At 48.3% G+C, this 16,706-nt stretch overlaps 1 protein-coding gene across 40 annotated transcripts in view; it reads right to left on the bottom strand.

Annotated features, from left to right (window-relative positions):
- LOC123519837 (myosin heavy chain, muscle-like) overlaps positions 1 to 16,706 on the bottom strand; it is a 39,463-nt gene that overhangs the window by 24 nt on the left and 22,733 nt on the right. For 11 of the 40 annotated variants that reach the window (XM_045281373.1, XM_045281376.1, XM_045281372.1 and 8 more), the window contains exons 13-23: positions 15,078 to 15,165; positions 13,298 to 13,415; positions 9,485 to 9,605; positions 8,023 to 8,496; positions 6,383 to 7,269; positions 5,614 to 5,692; positions 3,879 to 4,124; positions 2,893 to 3,680; positions 2,320 to 2,773; positions 1,606 to 2,196; positions 1 to 785 (exon numbers count right to left, since the gene is read on the bottom strand). The exon at positions 1 to 785 is cut by the window's left edge and continues 24 nt beyond it. In XM_045281373.1, coding sequence (XP_045137308.1) covers positions 756 to 785; positions 1,606 to 2,196; positions 2,320 to 2,773; positions 2,893 to 3,680; positions 3,879 to 4,124; positions 5,614 to 5,692; positions 6,383 to 7,269; positions 8,023 to 8,496; positions 9,485 to 9,605; positions 13,298 to 13,415; positions 15,078 to 15,165 — 3,876 coding nt within the window. In that variant the 3' untranslated portion in view covers positions 1 to 755. Of the gene's footprint in view, positions 786 to 958; positions 1,041 to 1,605; positions 2,197 to 2,319; positions 2,774 to 2,892; positions 3,681 to 3,878; positions 4,125 to 5,178; positions 5,258 to 5,613; positions 5,693 to 5,963; positions 6,043 to 6,382; positions 7,270 to 8,022; positions 8,497 to 9,484; positions 9,606 to 10,079; positions 10,198 to 10,601; positions 10,720 to 13,297; positions 13,416 to 14,053; positions 14,142 to 14,578; positions 14,667 to 15,077; positions 15,166 to 15,773; positions 15,862 to 16,706 lie in introns of all 40 variants that reach the window. The other 29 variants (XM_045281382.1, XM_045281378.1, XM_045281371.1 and 26 more) reach the window with 16 other exon arrangements.

Below are 16,706 nucleotides of genomic sequence, written 5' to 3'. Positions count from 1 at the left end.
TAATACATTCTCATACAGATCCATACATACATTTTGAGACAGTTGTATTACACAAGAAAATTAAGGGTTGAACGGTACTCTAGGAAATTCCACACATTAACCTGATCTTTCCCCGTTCGCAACACAACGGTGGATTGGTCTGTGCAGGGAAAAAGGATGGCGTGCTGCGAAGAGATTGAGCCCCCCTCGGCCGGCCGGCATCTCCCCAGCTTATGGTGGAAGTATTTAACCCACGACCGCAGGAACAACTGTGTATTGTGTCAGTGTGTCGGGAAGGTACGGCTGGAGACCCTTGCTGCTGGGAGTGGGAGGTGGGCGGCGGTGGCGGCGGACGGGCAGAGGCATGTGTCACCATCATCACCCGGGCTGTTGGTTGTTGGCTGTGTGTGTGTGTCTGACTCTTTATGCCTCGACTCGAACGCTGGTTGGTGGAGAGGTGTTCGACGGCAGGTCATGAGTGTGAGGACAGGCCGTTGTGGTCCCCTCGCCGCCTGCACGCCCGCTCCTCCCCTCACGGCACTACGCGACCCTGCTCTAGTGGGGCCGCTTACAAATAGACACAAAGGGAACAAGATACAAAAGGGAAGGTATTGCCGAATGATGACCACAGGAGAAGGTAATGAAACGATCCCCAGTGATGGAGTGTTATGCCGGGGTGTTCAGGAAGGCTGGAGCGGCGGCCTCGGTGGTGGTGGTGGTAGTTGTGGTGGTGATGGGGATGTTGGGGGTTAGGGGGTTACTTCGGTCGTCGTCTCTTACATGAAAAACTGGCGGGCGTGGGGTGGCTGTGGGAGGAAAGCAATGTAAGGATTAGTTTTTTCTTCCCTCTCTGTTTGATAGTTTATTTTTTAGAATTTTATTGTTGTTTTTTGTATTTTTTTCAATAAAGATACTTCATGATTGTTTTTGTTTTGTGCGATGAGAACTTGTGACTTAATGCTACAGAAGGAGTACTTACTCTGGCACTAACTTGGTACTTAGAGCTGCTGAAACAGAGGTGGTAGGGCATGAGTGACTGTGTGCGATAGGACTCAAGAAGACTTTAGACAGAGAGACATTCCCAACGTGTTCAAGAGAAAGAAAATAACGGTGACAGTGACAGACTAGAACATTCTCCTCTATGGATGCTATCAGAAAGTTGTGACTGTACGTGAGTATGCAGATTTTTTATTTACTTTTTGAGATATTTTTGCACGAGTTCTATAAAAAGAGTATATCAGTGTTAATTAGATGTGAAGCAGAGCAGGCTGGATTTAGTTCCTCCTGGCACACAGGGTACGCGCGTGGGTGTACTTGTGTTTAAGCTGCTGGCGTGGTAGTTATTTATTATTACTGATGGCCTGAGTGGTGACTAGTTATCTTGAGGGATTATTTAGAACTGAAATGTCTTATTTTCGTGTGGCGATGAATTTAGGTATGTTTCTTAACATTGGTGTATTCATATGTTATTTGAAGGTTTAGAAATAGTGATTGTGATGGGGATGGTGGTGGCATAAGAGAGTAGGGGTGGTAATGGTGATGACACAGCAGAGGGACAAGTCCAGAAGGATTGATGCCCAAGCGCTTTAAGCCAAGTGCTAATGGGAGGCGTCAGCTGGTGCTTACCTGAGGGGACATGCGAGCCATGGATTCAGCCCGACCCTTCGCTTTCACCTTGTTGGCGCACTGCTCGGCGTTGTCAGCACGCTCCTCAGCCTCCTCCAGCTCCTGCTGGGCCTTGCGGAACTTAGCCAAGTTCAAAGCAGCGATCTCCTCAGCCTCCTCGATCTGGCGCTTGTAGGTCTTGATCTTCTGCTGGAGTTTGTCGACAAGGTCTTGCATCCTCTCGTGGTTCTTCTTGTCCTCGTCGGCCTGGAAGGTGAGCTCCTTGATGCGCCTCTCGCACTTCCTCAGGTTCTTCTGGGCGTCGGCGTGGCGGCGAGCCTCGTCGTCCAGCTGACTCTCCAGCTCACGCACGCGGCTCTCCAGTTTGCCGATGGCCTTCTTGGTGGCCTTCATGGCATTGCCCTCCACTTCCTCCAGACGCACCTGCAGCTCCTTAACGGAAACCTCGAGGGCCTTCCTCATCTTCTCCTGGTTCTGGGCATGCTCCTGCTCGGCACGGAGTTCGTCAGCCAGGCGAGCAGCGTCCACCATGGCCTTCTTGGCCTTCTCCTCAGAGTTCTTGGCCTCGTTCAGCATCTCGTCAAGATCAGCCTGGAAAAAGGAAAACGGAAAACGGTGTTATTCCGTCCATGCTGTGCAATGTGTAGCTTATGTATGTGGTTCATAGTTATGGGAATGGGTAACAGCAAACAAGTAACGCTAAAATGGTCTTACATGTAGGGTCTGCATCTCTCCTTCGAGTTTCCTCTTGGCCAGGGTGAGGGAGCCATTCTGTGCTGTGAGGTCGTTGATGTGGTCATTGGCCTCAGCCAAGTCGGACTCGGCCTGCCGGCGGCCGCGGTCAGACTGTTCGAGCAGGGTGCGGGACTCCTCCAGCTCGCCGTGCAGGGCGTTGGCGCGACGCTCAGCGATGCCGTATTGTTCGCGGTACTCAGAGGACAGACGCTGCTCCTCCTCCACGCGGGTCTGCAGGTCCTTGATATCAATTTGCAGCTTTTTCACGTGCTTCTGCATGTCAGCGTTGGCCTTGTTAGAGTGATCGAGGGCGATTTCGAGCTCATTGATGTCAGATTCGAGTTTCTTCTTCATGCGGAGAGCCTCTGCCTTACCCTTGGCCTCAGCCTCGAGGGACGCCTGCATGGAGTCGATAGCGCGCTGGTGGCATTTGCTGTGGGTGACACGTGAACATACATTTCTCGAGTGCCTCTCAGTGTGATATTGTGTACAGAAACATGGTGTATGTAATAAGTTAGAAAATGACACATATTCTGACAGTGTGATACTTACCGAGTGTTGTCAAACTCCTCCTCCTTCTCCTGGATGCGCCTGTCGATTTCCTGCCTGACTTGGCTCAGCTCCAGCTGGGCGCGGAGCACCTTGTTCTCCTCCTGCTCCAGGGCGGCCTCAGCCTCTTCAAGAGCAGCCTGGAGTTCTTCCTTCTCGATCTCAAGACGCTTGGCGTTCTTCTGGACTTCATGGAGAGATCGGCCGCCCTCTCCGATCTGGTCCATAAGGTCCTTGATCTCATCGGCGAGGTTCTTGTTCTCACGGCGCACTGAGTCCAGCTGCTCAAGGTTCTCCTCGTAGGCAGCCTTGACGCGGAACAGTTCCGTGGAATAGTTGCGGCACTCCTTCTGGGAGGCGTCGAGCTCAGCGGCAAGGTCATCAACCTTCATCTTCCATTCAGAGATGATCTTGTCGAAGTTCTTCTGTTTCTTCTCTGCGGCGTTGGCCAGGGTCTGTGCACGCTCCACTTCCAGCTGCATGTCCTCCAACTCGGTGGAGATGCGCTGCTTGGTCTTCTCGAGATTCATGTTTTTCACGTTCAGCTGCTCGATCTGCTGCTCAGCTTCTTCCAGGCGGGCCGCAAGCTTCAGGCGAGCCGCCTCCAGCTCCTCGGCGCGGGCCACTCCCTCGGACTCATACTTGGCGCGCCACATCTGAGCCTCGGCATTGGACTTGGAGAGTTGGCGCTGGAGATCAGCTTTGCCCTCGCTCTCCTCGTCCAGCTGTTCTCGGAGGCCATCAATGTCATGCTCAAGGTTGCGGAACTTGCCGAGCAGAGTTGCGCGCTCCTGTGTGTGGAAGGGAAAGGTGGTGTGGCTGATGAGGCGAGGCTGAATGCTGTGTGACTTATATGTATGTATGTATGTATAATTGAATGTATGTATGTATAATTGAATGTATGTATGTATGATTGAATGTGTATGTATATATCTATGTGTTTACAAGTATGTATGTATGTATTTATGTCCGTTTAAAAACGTACTTACCCTGCATTCATCATCAGCCAGCTTCCTGCTGTCCTCGAGCTGGTTGGTGAGAGACAGCTTGAGTTTGGACAACTGACCGATCTGGCTTTCTGCTTCCTCGAGCTGACGCAAAAGGTCGGAGTTCTCGACGGCGAGCTTCTTCTTGGCGGCGTCAAAGTCGTTGAGGGTGCGGTTAGCTTCGTCAAGTTTGGCCTGGATCTCGTTGTACTGGTGCTGGATCTGCTTGTTCATCTTTTCCGCGGCGGCCTAGGGAGGGATGGGTTTTAGCTGGGGTCTAGGACTTTTAGAGGGGGGGTGGGGCTATGAAGGATGACCATGATTTGAGCTTTACATTAACCTATCCAAGGCTTTATGTTTGTGATAAATATTTCATGATCTCTTATGGAGAGTATTTACTTTTCCACAGGGAAAAATATATACAAATTTTAAAGGGAACAGTGCAGCCTCATGGGTCATTTTTGACAGAGAGAGAGAGAGAGAGAGAGAGAGAGAGAGAGAGAGAGAGAGAGAGAGAGAGAGATAGAGATCCTAAGGACTCAGGGAATAGGTAGATACTATAATATATTGATGATTATAGGGTGGATATATGACTAATGAGATAGAGAACTGGGAATACAGAATGGAAAGTATGAAAGTATGATAGTTATGAGCTTCTAGAACACTGTCTAGAGTGTAGAGGGTTAGGACAGAGAGAGGACGGGTGTTCTATACTCTACATGTACGTGCGTGACTTGCAAGCCCGGAGGCCGTTAAAAGGAATATATACATTTACTTGACCTCGGCACTTCCTCAGGCAACTCAGGTCACACACGTATCTCACGAATTTCACGAGATGAAGACAAACAGAACTTCGTCGGATGGTCGCCGACGGAAGCGCGGAACGTCATGATCTGCTGAGCACAGCACCTGCCCCCCAGGCAGACGCTGGACCTAACATTTTTTATTGATTTATTTCTTTATAAGCTCGGCAAAGCATAATGTACGTTGTCACCATGAAACACTTGTGAATGGTGGGGAGAACTATTGATTAGTTATTTCCCTTGAGACGACAATGTGTTGTGAGAAATGAGACAGACTGTGGTGGCACGATTTCCCAGTACAATCACAAAACATCGCTGAATTTGACAAACGACTAAACTGCTTAAGTGGGTATGGACACGACAAGCGAGACATTGTGAGGGGGAGGGGGACATCCATACTTTGTTTTGGACGTGACTGCACGTGGCGGGGGACGGGTGCGGGGGGAGCACGGATCTCTACTACATAATTCTATGGACCAACACATAGCCGCGAGATTTACCTTCTCCATCGTAATATTTTCCGTGGCATATTTGAGATCATCATTTTGACTCTTCAACTGATCCTTATCCTTTTCATTCCTGTTAGAATATATGTGTTAGCAGAGCAAGGAAGTGAGAAAGATACGGAGAGATATGTATGTGTGAGGGTAATGCCGATGTTACGGATGGCAGGAAAGAGTCTAGAGCTGTACCAGTAAGCTCTGAATTCTTTATACATCTCGCACCTCCTGCAAGACTTGCGCCATCCGTGAATATCGAGGATTACCTTGGAAAGACAGAAAGAGAGAGAGAGAGAGAGAGAGAGAGAGAGAGAGAGAGAGAGAGAGAGAGAGAGAGAGAGAGAGAGAGAGAGAGAGAGAGAGAGAGAGAGACCTGAGTCATTCATTAGAGGCATTAGTGTTGTGGTCTGCGTGGGCGTGGTGTGAGGTGTTTACCTTCTCATTACTCATAAGATCAGCTGCTGAGCGTGCATCATTGAGCTCCGAGGAGAGAGTGGTCTTTTCCCGCTCGGCCCTGTGGTGGGGTGAGAGTGAGGTCGGGTGCTCTCAGAAGAGAAGCACCAGGTACACTTAGGAGGGGGGAGGGATGGTAATGGTGACCGTGGATGGAAATAAAAGAAAATAGGAGACAGGAAAAAAAAGCAGTAGAAAAGCGTCTCTTTGCTCGGGATAAGAAACAAGAGGAAATTTTGTCCGCCGACGAGAGAGCTAGTAAGCTGGCGGTCTAATCTACAGAGAGGCAAGGCACTGAGAGGGGGTGAAGGGTGGACGCCCCTCAGGTTTACCTTATCTCGGGCAAGATTGTCCATGGCTGACTTGGAATCATCTGCTTCTCGCCTCAGGGAGTCCTTATCCTTTTCAGTCCTACACGAGAGAGTTACAGGCGGCAAAGTAAAATAAAAGAGAAATGTGAGCCAATAGCGTGTGGTTACCTGCTAGCATTGGAGAAAAATAGTACTGGTGCGCTCAGTGTGCGTATTAGCGAGTGTTAGCGAGTGTGAATGCAGGGCGGATAGCGTGTTCTTTAAGGGGGAGAGTGGGGGATTTATTCCTGTCTCTTGACTCAGCCTCAGGAAAAACACATTAGAAAATCAAGTAAACTAGTATGAGTTCATTTGCAGTCATATGAGAAAATAGGAAATGTTCAACACCTAAATTGAGAACTCCACCAATTACTAACTCCCACTCAGGGAAAGGGACTCACCTGGCTTTCATTTTGTTGAGATGGTCGATTTGCTCTGACATTTCGGCGACGGCATCGTTGTGCTTCTTGCGGAGGTTGGCGAGGGCGGCTTCATGCTGGATGTTGGACTCCTCGATGTCACGGCGTAGTTTCGCCAGTTCAGCCTCACGCTTCTTGTTAAGTTCGATCTGTGCTGCTGTGGCGCCGCCAGCCTCATCTAGGCGGTCACCAAGCTCCTCCAGTTCACGGCCCAAGTGAGTCTTAGACTTCTCAGCCTTGGCGCGAGCCTGACGCTCATGCTCTAGTTCTTCTTCGAGCTCCTCAATGCGAGCTTGCAGTTCCTTAATCTGCTTCTGCAGCTTAGATACAAGACTCTGCTCATCCTCCAGCTTGGAGGCAAGAGAAGACACTTCCTTGTCCTTGCGTTGGATGCTCTGCTCAAGTTCCTTCTTGTTGCGCTCCAGATCTGCAACGGCTTCCTGAGTCAACTTGAGGTCACCCTCAATTTTCCTCTTGGCCTTATCGACTTCGCCGCGCAGTTTCTTTTCGCGCTCAAGAGAGTCTTCGAGCTCATCGAGAGTCTGTTCCAACTTGGCTTTGACTTTGTTGAGGTGATTGCACTTATCCTCAATAGCCTGCAAGTCCTCGGCAGTTTTCTGGTTGCATTCTTGCAAGTGCTTCTTCTCTTTGTTGATTTTGTTGATGAGTTCATCTTGATGAGCAATTTCGTCATTGAGGTTTCTGATCTGGTGGTCTTTGGTAGCCTTATCCTGTTCCGCCTTCTGCACCGACAGCTCAAGATCTTCAATGTCCTTTTTGAGGCCATTGAGTTCCTGTTCTGTCTTCTTCTTGTTCTGGAAGAGTTGGTTACGAGCCTCCTCTTCCTGCTGCAGGCGCTCTGTGGTTTCCTGAGGGTAAGATGCCATGGGTCACCGCTGCTATCACTATCAACACTAAATACACGGGCACACAACACTTAAGACACACACGACACGAAGGATGAGGAAATCGTGGCAAGTCCTACCTCCACGTTGAGGGGAGTGTATAAGGAACCCATGCTGGCTACAGCTAGAGTTTACCAGGGACGGCAACAAGGGGAAGGGTAAGGGACTACTCGTCACAGATCGTACACAAGACCACAGTGGGAGGCTGGGTCGTTCGTATATCGCTGCCTGGGCCAGACTGGGCGTGGAGGCTTCCCTCAACCCCAACTCAGTGAGGTTGAGTCACGGCCCGCACCTGGCCCACCTCATCACCGCTGACGTATACAACCCACCCACATCATTGCCTAAATATAGCGTCCTGACATTTTCGGGAAAATGGATTCCATATATGAAAATACGTAAAAATAAAGCTGTTGGCAAATGGCAATAGAAAGTTAGCAATATTCATAGATTTTCAGAGGAGTGCAATGGGCAGATATATAAATGAATGCATACCTTCAACATGCTTGTTTACGAGGCGAGCTAAATAAAGCTGGATGGGGTAAGCTGCCAGAGTGTTGATGTGACGAATGTTGGTGACGGAGGGTGGCGTGGGAGTGGCGGGCACCAGCCCCTTAAGGAAGCAGGTAGCGTGCGTGAGTGTATGTGTGTGTTTCAGGATTACTGTGGTGCGGGAAATAGTTGCTGCACTAAAGAGGTATTAATGGCAATACTTACGTTGAGTTGAGCTTCCAAGTCGGCCTTCTGACTCTGCAGCTTGGCCTGCTTGTCCAGGTATTCAGACACGTTGCCCTTGGTGGACTCGAGGGTGACCATAAGGTTGTTCTTTTCCTCCAGGAGGGCGAGGTTTGCAGCTTCGAGTTCCTTGCGCAGCTTGGCCTCTCGCTCGTAGTTCTCCTCAGCCTTGGCGGCCTTCTCCTCCAGGGCGCGAATCTCGTCCTCGATGCGGGTGACATTGAGAAGAGGCTTGACCTTCTGCCATAGGCGGTACCATGCCCAGGTGCGGAGCTTCATGAACTTCCTGATGTTCCTCTGTACCACGATGAGGGCCACGCGCTGTTCCTGCAGTTTCTTGTAGGCCTTGCGGCTGATGTAGCCTCGGATCCACGCCTGCAGCCACGAGATGATCTTGGCCAGGCGGTCGTCACGGATTTCCTCGAGGGCACCCAGCACACCAGCGCGGAAGAATACCTAACGCGAGGAGAGGAACGCAGGTCATAGTGGCACCTAACACTCAGCCTTGACCGTCAGCAGCCTCGCCAAAATTTGTCTTAGCACGGTACTGTTACTCTGCCACAAAGCTATTTTGAGGATGAGCTACTTACCAGCCGCTGGAGAACACAGCCGCGACACACAACGCGTCACCTTCTTGTCCTTCATTCATTGGAACGACACACACACACACACACACACACACACACACACACACACACACACACACACACACACACACACACACACACACACGAACAGACAAACCCGAGCACCAGCGAAACAACACACACACTGTCACACAAAATCACCAAACTCCCACCTCTCTTTGAAAACTGCACACCGCCATCCTATCACACCAGTCACTGCAGGGCTGCCGCAGAGGAACTTAGGTCTCTACACACTCCAGGATTCATTTCTTAACATTGCAAACTTAGTGGACTGCTCTACCCGTACTGGCAATGTTCTACTCTATTTCACGCCACCGGTTAGTTGCATGCTGTATTGCACGCACACTCTATGTCCTCACACTTCCTGAATTTGCTAATTAGAATGACACTCCTTGCAATTTTGAGGATAAGGGAAGGACTAAGGGGAGACAATCCTTGCAGCACACAGTCTCATCTCCTTACCTTGTGTTTTCCCCAAAAAGTGGCGTCTGGCTTGTCAACAATGATTTCAGACGGGATAAGAACTGACATTCATTTACCTAACTAGATTATGGTGTAAATTTATCACTCCTTCGTGGCAGACAAACTAGAATCTTTCAAATCTAATTAACTAATAGTATAGTAAAAATTAGAACTACATAGATTAGTATACGTTAGACAATTGCTATTTTTAGTGTTAACAAAAATACTAAAACGTGGCTATTATTAGATTCATCTCCCTCGACAGTAGAGGTGAGAGTGGGAAGGGAATGGGAGAAGGGAAACTCAGTGGTGGAGAGGGAAGAGGAAAGACATGCCTTGGTGTGCCCCATGCGGTACTTTTCAGACTCGAGCTCCACTGAAGTCAACAGTTCCTGGCTGGCTGTCTTGTCGTCATCCTTCAAGTTTTTGGTAACCTTGGGATCCAGGATGTTGTAGCTACGGTCCCAAGAAGAAGGAAGTAGAGAGGCGGAAAAAAGAAAGAGAGAGGGAGTGATGTTAGTGATGCGTACCAGAAAAAATCGCTGTCAAGTGGAAAAAAAGGGTCCAGGAAAAATTTGGACCAAGATACACACGGATGTTAACTTTGAAGAGTAAACCGAGTGAGTGCTGAAAACTAGGCAGAAAAGGAGACTTCGCAGCCCTCTTGAAAACTCCCGGAGGGGAAAAAAACGAAGTATTAGTAAGATTTCAGGACCCGTCCCGTGGCCTGAGAGAGAGAGAGAGAGAGAGAGAGAGAGAGAGAGAGAGAGAGAGAGAGAGAGAGAGAGAGAGAGAGAGAGAGAGAGAGAGAGAGAGAGAGAGAGATTGCGATCGTAAACAAGTCATATCGTGAGTTAAGCTCAGAAGAATAGAGGGAATGCGAGTGAAGGCACATCGAGGCGTAGGTGTGTGTGAGTGGCGGACACATGCCTTGGTATGGCCCATCCTGTACTTCTCCGCCTCCAGATTGATCGTCTCAAGGATGACCATAGCCGCCTTCTTATCGTCCTCGGCGGCAGCGGAGGCCTTGGAACATAGGATGGAATATCTGTCGGGCAGAGGAAGTGCTGCAGTGCTTCCTCAGGCGTGGCAAATCTCCATCCCCGCTGGGGTGGGCAGGAGGCAGGACTGCTACAGGGGTGACTAGTGCAAACAGTGCGGGACTCAACACTAGCTAACTAACTAACTACTTCACGGTCACTCGAGGTCCCCTGTTGGGTGGGTCATGGCCGCAGGGCTCGCTACAGACAGGCAGGAGGGGGAAGGGTGGAGGGCAGAGTCATTAGCTGCCTGCAGGGTGTGCTAGGGAAGGTTGTCTGTTGGGTAGTCTTCATGGGTCACCGGACTCACTTGAGAAAAAATCTCTAATGGGAAATCAGACTCCTAAATCAAAATCATGTTATCGTGCTCGCATGCACCATGAAGGACGAGACAAGGGTCGCCTGGACGTGCCTTGGTGTGACCCAGCCTGTATTTTTCACTTTCAAGCTCGATGATTTCAAGGATGACCGCTGACGCGGCTTTTTCGTCTGGAGCCTGCGCCGCCGGCTTGGAGGCTAAGATACAATATCTGACGGCGGAGAGAAAGCGGTGTGGGGTCAGTAGGCGGCAGTGTTTGTATGGTAGGAGGAGTGTCTGCCAATAGAGCTGCATTGTTCGTTTGTGTGTGTGTGAGCGTGGGTGTTCTGTGTGCGTGATATAGAGCAGGCATGCAAGTCCTTGAAGCGTGTGTCTTTCCATGATTACGTGTTTTTAGCTTTCAAATACAATACACTTATGAATGATATACTTGTTAAAGTGAAAAAAAAGTATTGTTATTTCATACTTATGATTTTACATCGTTTGAATGAATAAAAAGATCCAAAATCTCAAAGCATTAGACAAAAGCGGGCAAGATGACAGCTTAGATCTTAGCTCGCAAGGGTTAATGGCGGCGGGGAGTGGCATGGACGCTGTCATCCAGCACTGCCACAGCCGATCAACAGCCACACCAGGTACGGGCCTGCCACCACTTTCATCACATTATAAGTGGCACAACAAGTGAAGCATTGAAGAGGCATAGAGGCAAGGAAGCCATACACAAGCATATTCGAAGAGAGGAAGAAAAACTTGATGCTTATATTCCTCTACACGACGGCGGCGCGGCGAGTGGTGAGCAACAAGAGGACCGGGTGACTAGGGATGGTTGGGGAATTGTTGTGCGTCCTGACTATTGGTATTGCTAACCCGCGACAACCAGGCACAGTTATATGGAGGAAGTGTTTGCAGCGTGCTGTGTCATTAAAGAATATATAAACAATAACAATAAAAGTGACAAAAGAAAAATAACGAAAAAAATAACTAATTATATGAAAAGAAACTCGAAATCAAGAAAAGTCAGATCACATATGAGAATCGAAAGAAAAAAAAATTTCCGCGTTACAAAACTGAAATAAGACAAGCGCCATTCTGTGCTGGCTCACTGACGAAAAACAAACGAAAAAGAAAGAATATATACGGAAAGTGTAGTAAATTAAATTATACAGATTATGAAAAAAAAAATATTTTGAGTCGTAGCAAAGACATTTTGTTGAACATATTTTCAGATTTTCTGTTTATCAACTGATAGCTTTTACATTTCTTGTGCGTGACACAGATTTGGAGGAAGTGAGCAACTGAGAAGACGCTGTAATCGTCTGTTTGTGTGTGTGTGTGTGTGTGTGTGTGTGTGTGTGTGTGTGATTCACCTCGGTCGTCTGCTGGTCACCCAGCCAGTCTTCCCCATTACGGAGCGAGCTCAGAGCTCATAGACCGATCTTCGGGTAGGACTGAGACCACATAACACACTCCACACACCGGGAAAGCGAGGCCACAACCCCTCGAGTTACATCCCGTACCTATTAACTGCTAGGTGAACAGGGGCTTCACATTAAGAGACTTGCCCATTTGCCTCGCCGTTTACCGGGATTCGAACCCGGCCCTCTCGATTGTGAGTCGAGCGTACTAACCACTACATTACGCAGTGTGTGTGTGTGTGTGTGTGTGTGTGTGTGTGTGTGTGTGTGTGTGTGTGTGTGTGTGTGTGTGTGTGTGTGGTTATGGATTAGATAATGATCTCCGCATCCTTATAATTTCATGATCTTTCAAGGGTTACTTTTGAAAATATGATAAAAAGACACATTTGTAAATACTGTTGCCTGTCACATACTGAAAAGGAAATGTATTTGCTGACAAAGGATGTGCCTGAAAATGTTTTATGAGAGGACATGCGTTTCTTTATATCTTATATATTATTATATATAATATCTGTGGGACAAAACATGTATTACAAATGACTGATTGAATGATGGAGTGATTAATTGATGGATTAATTGATTTGTGAGATACGGAGAATGATGAGAAAGAAGAAATTAATGTAAGAAACGATTGAAGTTGCAAAATAATGATAGATTAACAAAAGAACTAGAGGAAGTAATGGAAGAAATAGTACTTACTAGACAGAATAGAACCAATGAAAGAATGACGTAGTCTTAAACGATTGAATGAAAGGGAGGAACAACATGGATGTAGAAATAGTAAGAAGGATATGACAGATAGCGGGTGAATGGGAAAAAAAAAGAGATTACAAATTGGTGATGAAAGTATTAAAAAAAACCCAGAAAAGATGGAAACTAAACACGAAAATAGGAAGAATAAATATGACAGGGACAAAAGGTGACGGAAGAATCATGTTAAAAGAATGGTGATGGAAGAATATCAATGTAGATGAAATGACGTAGTGACAGAGAAAAAAAAAAATCAGTGAGTGTGGGATGTGACAAAGGGAATGGGAAAAGAGCAGGAGAGTGGTGTTTGAGGTGGGATACAGGTTTGCCAAAGTAGAAAGATGTTAGACTGTTGTATGGATGAGAGTAGAAGAAAGTGTTGTAGGGAGGGTGTAAATAGATAACAAAGAAAGGTGTTGGAAAGTGCAGGTGTACCAGAAAAGAAGATGCTTGGAACTGTAGTAGATGTGGAAGGGAAGAGGTATAGATAAGGCTCAGATAAGGCAGAGTAGAATGGTGTTGGAGTGCTGTAAATACGTAAATTTGAGGTATGATAGAAGAGAAGGATATTGTAGGTATGACAAGCAAGGTAATGTAGGTTGAGCATATGACCAGTACACTTACCGGTGTTTGAAGTCAGCGTAGACCATCCTGTTGGGGAAGCCCTTGCGACAGATACGAATGCCTTCAAGCACGCCGTTACAAGTAAGCTGGTGCATGACGAGAGCCGCGTCGATCACACCTGCAGGGAGGGGGGAAAGAAGGGCATGGTGTTCAGAAGTCCTTTACGTGCGAGGCCCTGGGGAGATGGTTCGTGAGGAGAACCAATCACAGGGCCCACAATTCCTCGCTATGTTCAAAGGGATAACTGAACAGAAATGCTGACTGAGGGAATTTTATCAGTTGTGAATTGAAGGGATCGGTGACAGGAATTTTCTCTTCAGTAAAGTTGAAGTTTGAAGGGTACGTACCTGTGTAGGGCTGGCTGAGGTGGTGGTGAGTATTGTTACTGGCGGGTGCAAGGGGGGGTGATGATGATGAAAGTAGGTGCATGTGGCTGACCACTCTGGCACACACGCACACACACACACACACACACACACACACACACACACACACACACACACACACACACACACACACACACACACACACACACACACACACACACACACACACACACACACACACAAATGCGCTCAATTTCTTCATATTAGCCTTAAGCTCTCAGTGGAAGCATAAAAGTGGCTGTCAATAGCGAATCCATCTACACATGCATACTCACACAAGCACATACAGACATCGCAGGTTACAAAGATGGCATGGGGAGTGCAGAAGTATGAGTTGAGCCATGAATGAGAGGCTGAGAGGTTACCTTACCGGCCTCCTTCACCTCATTAGGGATGATGCAACGCACGAAGTGAGGTTCGGTTCTCCTCAATACTGACATCAGGTTGTTGAGTTGCTCCTGAGGGGCGAACATACACAGCTGAGACAAGACACATACATGCACATACACACAGGACGCTAATGGGTGGGGGCACAGCGGCTCACAGGTGTTTCCGGTGGCTACCGCTCTAACAGGCAACTAGAAGAGATGACAGTGGCACCCATGGGACGACACAGGGAGTGGGGGAAGGAGCGACGGGTCGTTTGCGTCGTTTCCAGGGGCGGGGTTTGGGGAGAGGATTAATGTGGTGGACGAGGAACAAAGAACATTGACGACATTTGGACTTTATGATAAATTCTGGCATTTAGTCTGGGATTTTTTGTGAGTAAGGAGAAGGATGCACCGCCCTGTTTTGGTGGGCCAGGGTGCGGGTGACGGTGACAGAGTGAGTGAATGAGTGAGAGAATAGTAATGAGCCTTGCCACGCGGGCTGTGGCGTGAACACGTGGCCTTACCAGCTGCTTTCACTTCATTAGGGATGATGCAACGGATGAAGTGTGGGGCTGTGCTTCTGAGAACAGTCATCAGGTTGTTGAGCTGCTCCTGAGGAAGGGAAGGGAAGGACACACTCAGAGGACAACACGCAGGTGACCCGTCACTGCGGGAGCCATTGTGGACAGGTGGAGGTTGGTCGTCGAGGAAACACTCAAGGGACACTACATAAGACTGCTGTGCCGTAGCAGTGGGGAAGACAACACAGCGCTCACGGGACTATTGTACGTACGCTAACACTTCGTCCTACAAGTCAGTGTGAGGGACGAAAAGGACGCTGTGCTCCTGGTGCGTGTTCTCGTGTCTGACACCAGGAGGGACACACAGTACGGAAGGGTAATTGTGTACCAACGGGACGGGAACTAATACTAACGAATAACGAACAAACAGTGGTGGTAACATCCTTGTATTGATAGGCGTCCCAGGACCATGAGTGTCTGAGGGCGTTTTAAACGACCTTACCAGGCGCCTTCAGCTCATTAGGGATGATACAACGGATGAAGTGGGGCGCAGTGCTTCTGAGAGTCGTCATCAAGTTGTTCAGTTGCTCCTGAGAACGACCACAGGCACAGTGAGATTCAGGAAGAATGTGCAGAATTTATGGAGATGGTTAATGGGGGTGAGGGCAGGGATGATGGGGAGTCCTTTTTCCAGGGTAGGGAGGAGCATGCAAGGGAGGGCGGGAGGCCAGGGTAATAATCAAACTACAGGGACCCGTAGCGCTGGTGCACCTCTCGGGATTCACGCACAGGCTTTCACGAACCAAAGTTCCGTCTCGATTCAAATCGAGAGATTTACTTTGTATCTAAAAACTACCTGGACTGTTTTATCACACTCAGAGTTGGTAGTAATTTTGAGGGGAAGGAAAGTGGGAAATATTTAAACCAATATACCAATCCGGCCTATTGTGATTGTCAGTTTTAAAGAGGAGAGGGAGGAGGAGAAGGAGGAGGAAGTGGAGGAGGGAAGAGCACACGATATAGCAGCTGTTCCTGCAGGTGTGTCGGCTCAGCTACTGTGGAGGAGGAACATGCCAGTCGCTGTGCACTGGTGGCACGCTCGGGTGCAGAATAGGAGAGGGAAGACTCGGAGGGCATTCCAGGAGTTTAGAGGACACAACACGTCGGGATAATTGGAGGGAGGGGGTGGGGGCCTTACCAGACTGTTTCATCTCATTAGGGATGATGCATCGGATGAAGTGGGGAGAAGTGCTCATCAGGGTGGTCATCAGTTTATTAAGCTGCTCCTGTGGTCATGAGACGCAGGGGAGAGAGAGGGTCACTCTTAATAAGGGCGTGGCGCTCCTAGGCGTAATGGGGCTGGGCTCCTTTTTGGGGGAGTGCTGGGACCAAAGGGGACTCAAGACTGGATTGGCTAACTTCGAATATTGTAAAAATGAAATCTTGTACATAACGGGGAATTTGAAGAGGGGAAAGGGTGATGGCTGACCAGATCTATCTTGACAGTATGACATGATGAAATAACACAAATGTAGACTGTATAAGTGCAAGTCATGTTATTATAATGATTTAAAAAAAAAAGTGTAACACTTGTTACGGTATTACATTGTTGCTGCAGGTGTTATGGCATCTTTTATAGTGATAATGTTAGATATAAATAAAATAACTAAATACTGGAATTTATTTAACTACTGGGGAAACAGGGTATTTTCTGCTTCAAGCCGCACAGCCAGTATACTGAGGGTGGGTGAGTGTGTCACTGAAAGGGTGTTGGGTGTGGTGTCCTCTCATTACACTTAGAGTTGGAGGATGTGGTGATGCATACTAAAATCATCCTGCAGTAAGGGAGGCAGGTTTTAGGGACAAGGAAAAGCAAAGAAAACTTTCGGATTGACGTGTGTGTGTGTGTCAGCGGGCTGTGCTGAGTGGTGTCTGCCGCGGCGTCACTGCCAGCAGGTGAATCAAACCAGCCGCCAAAATAAAACAAAGTGGTAAAGTGAGAAGTAAACAGCTGTGCGGTGCATCAGGTATGATCTGCTTCCTGCAGCACCTGCGTGTATCATGTACGTGTACGTACTTACTGTGTGTAGCTGTGGTTGCTTGCTAGTCATCAAAAGACAATGTTTTTGTT

The sequence above is a fragment of the Portunus trituberculatus genome, chromosome 46, assembly GCF_017591435.1.
Source record: "Portunus trituberculatus isolate SZX2019 chromosome 46, ASM1759143v1, whole genome shotgun sequence".
Taxonomy (NCBI): Eukaryota; Metazoa; Arthropoda; class Malacostraca; order Decapoda; family Portunidae; genus Portunus; species Portunus trituberculatus.
Note: the sequence above shows the minus strand (reverse complement) of the source record. Positions and strands in the feature narration are given on the sequence as shown.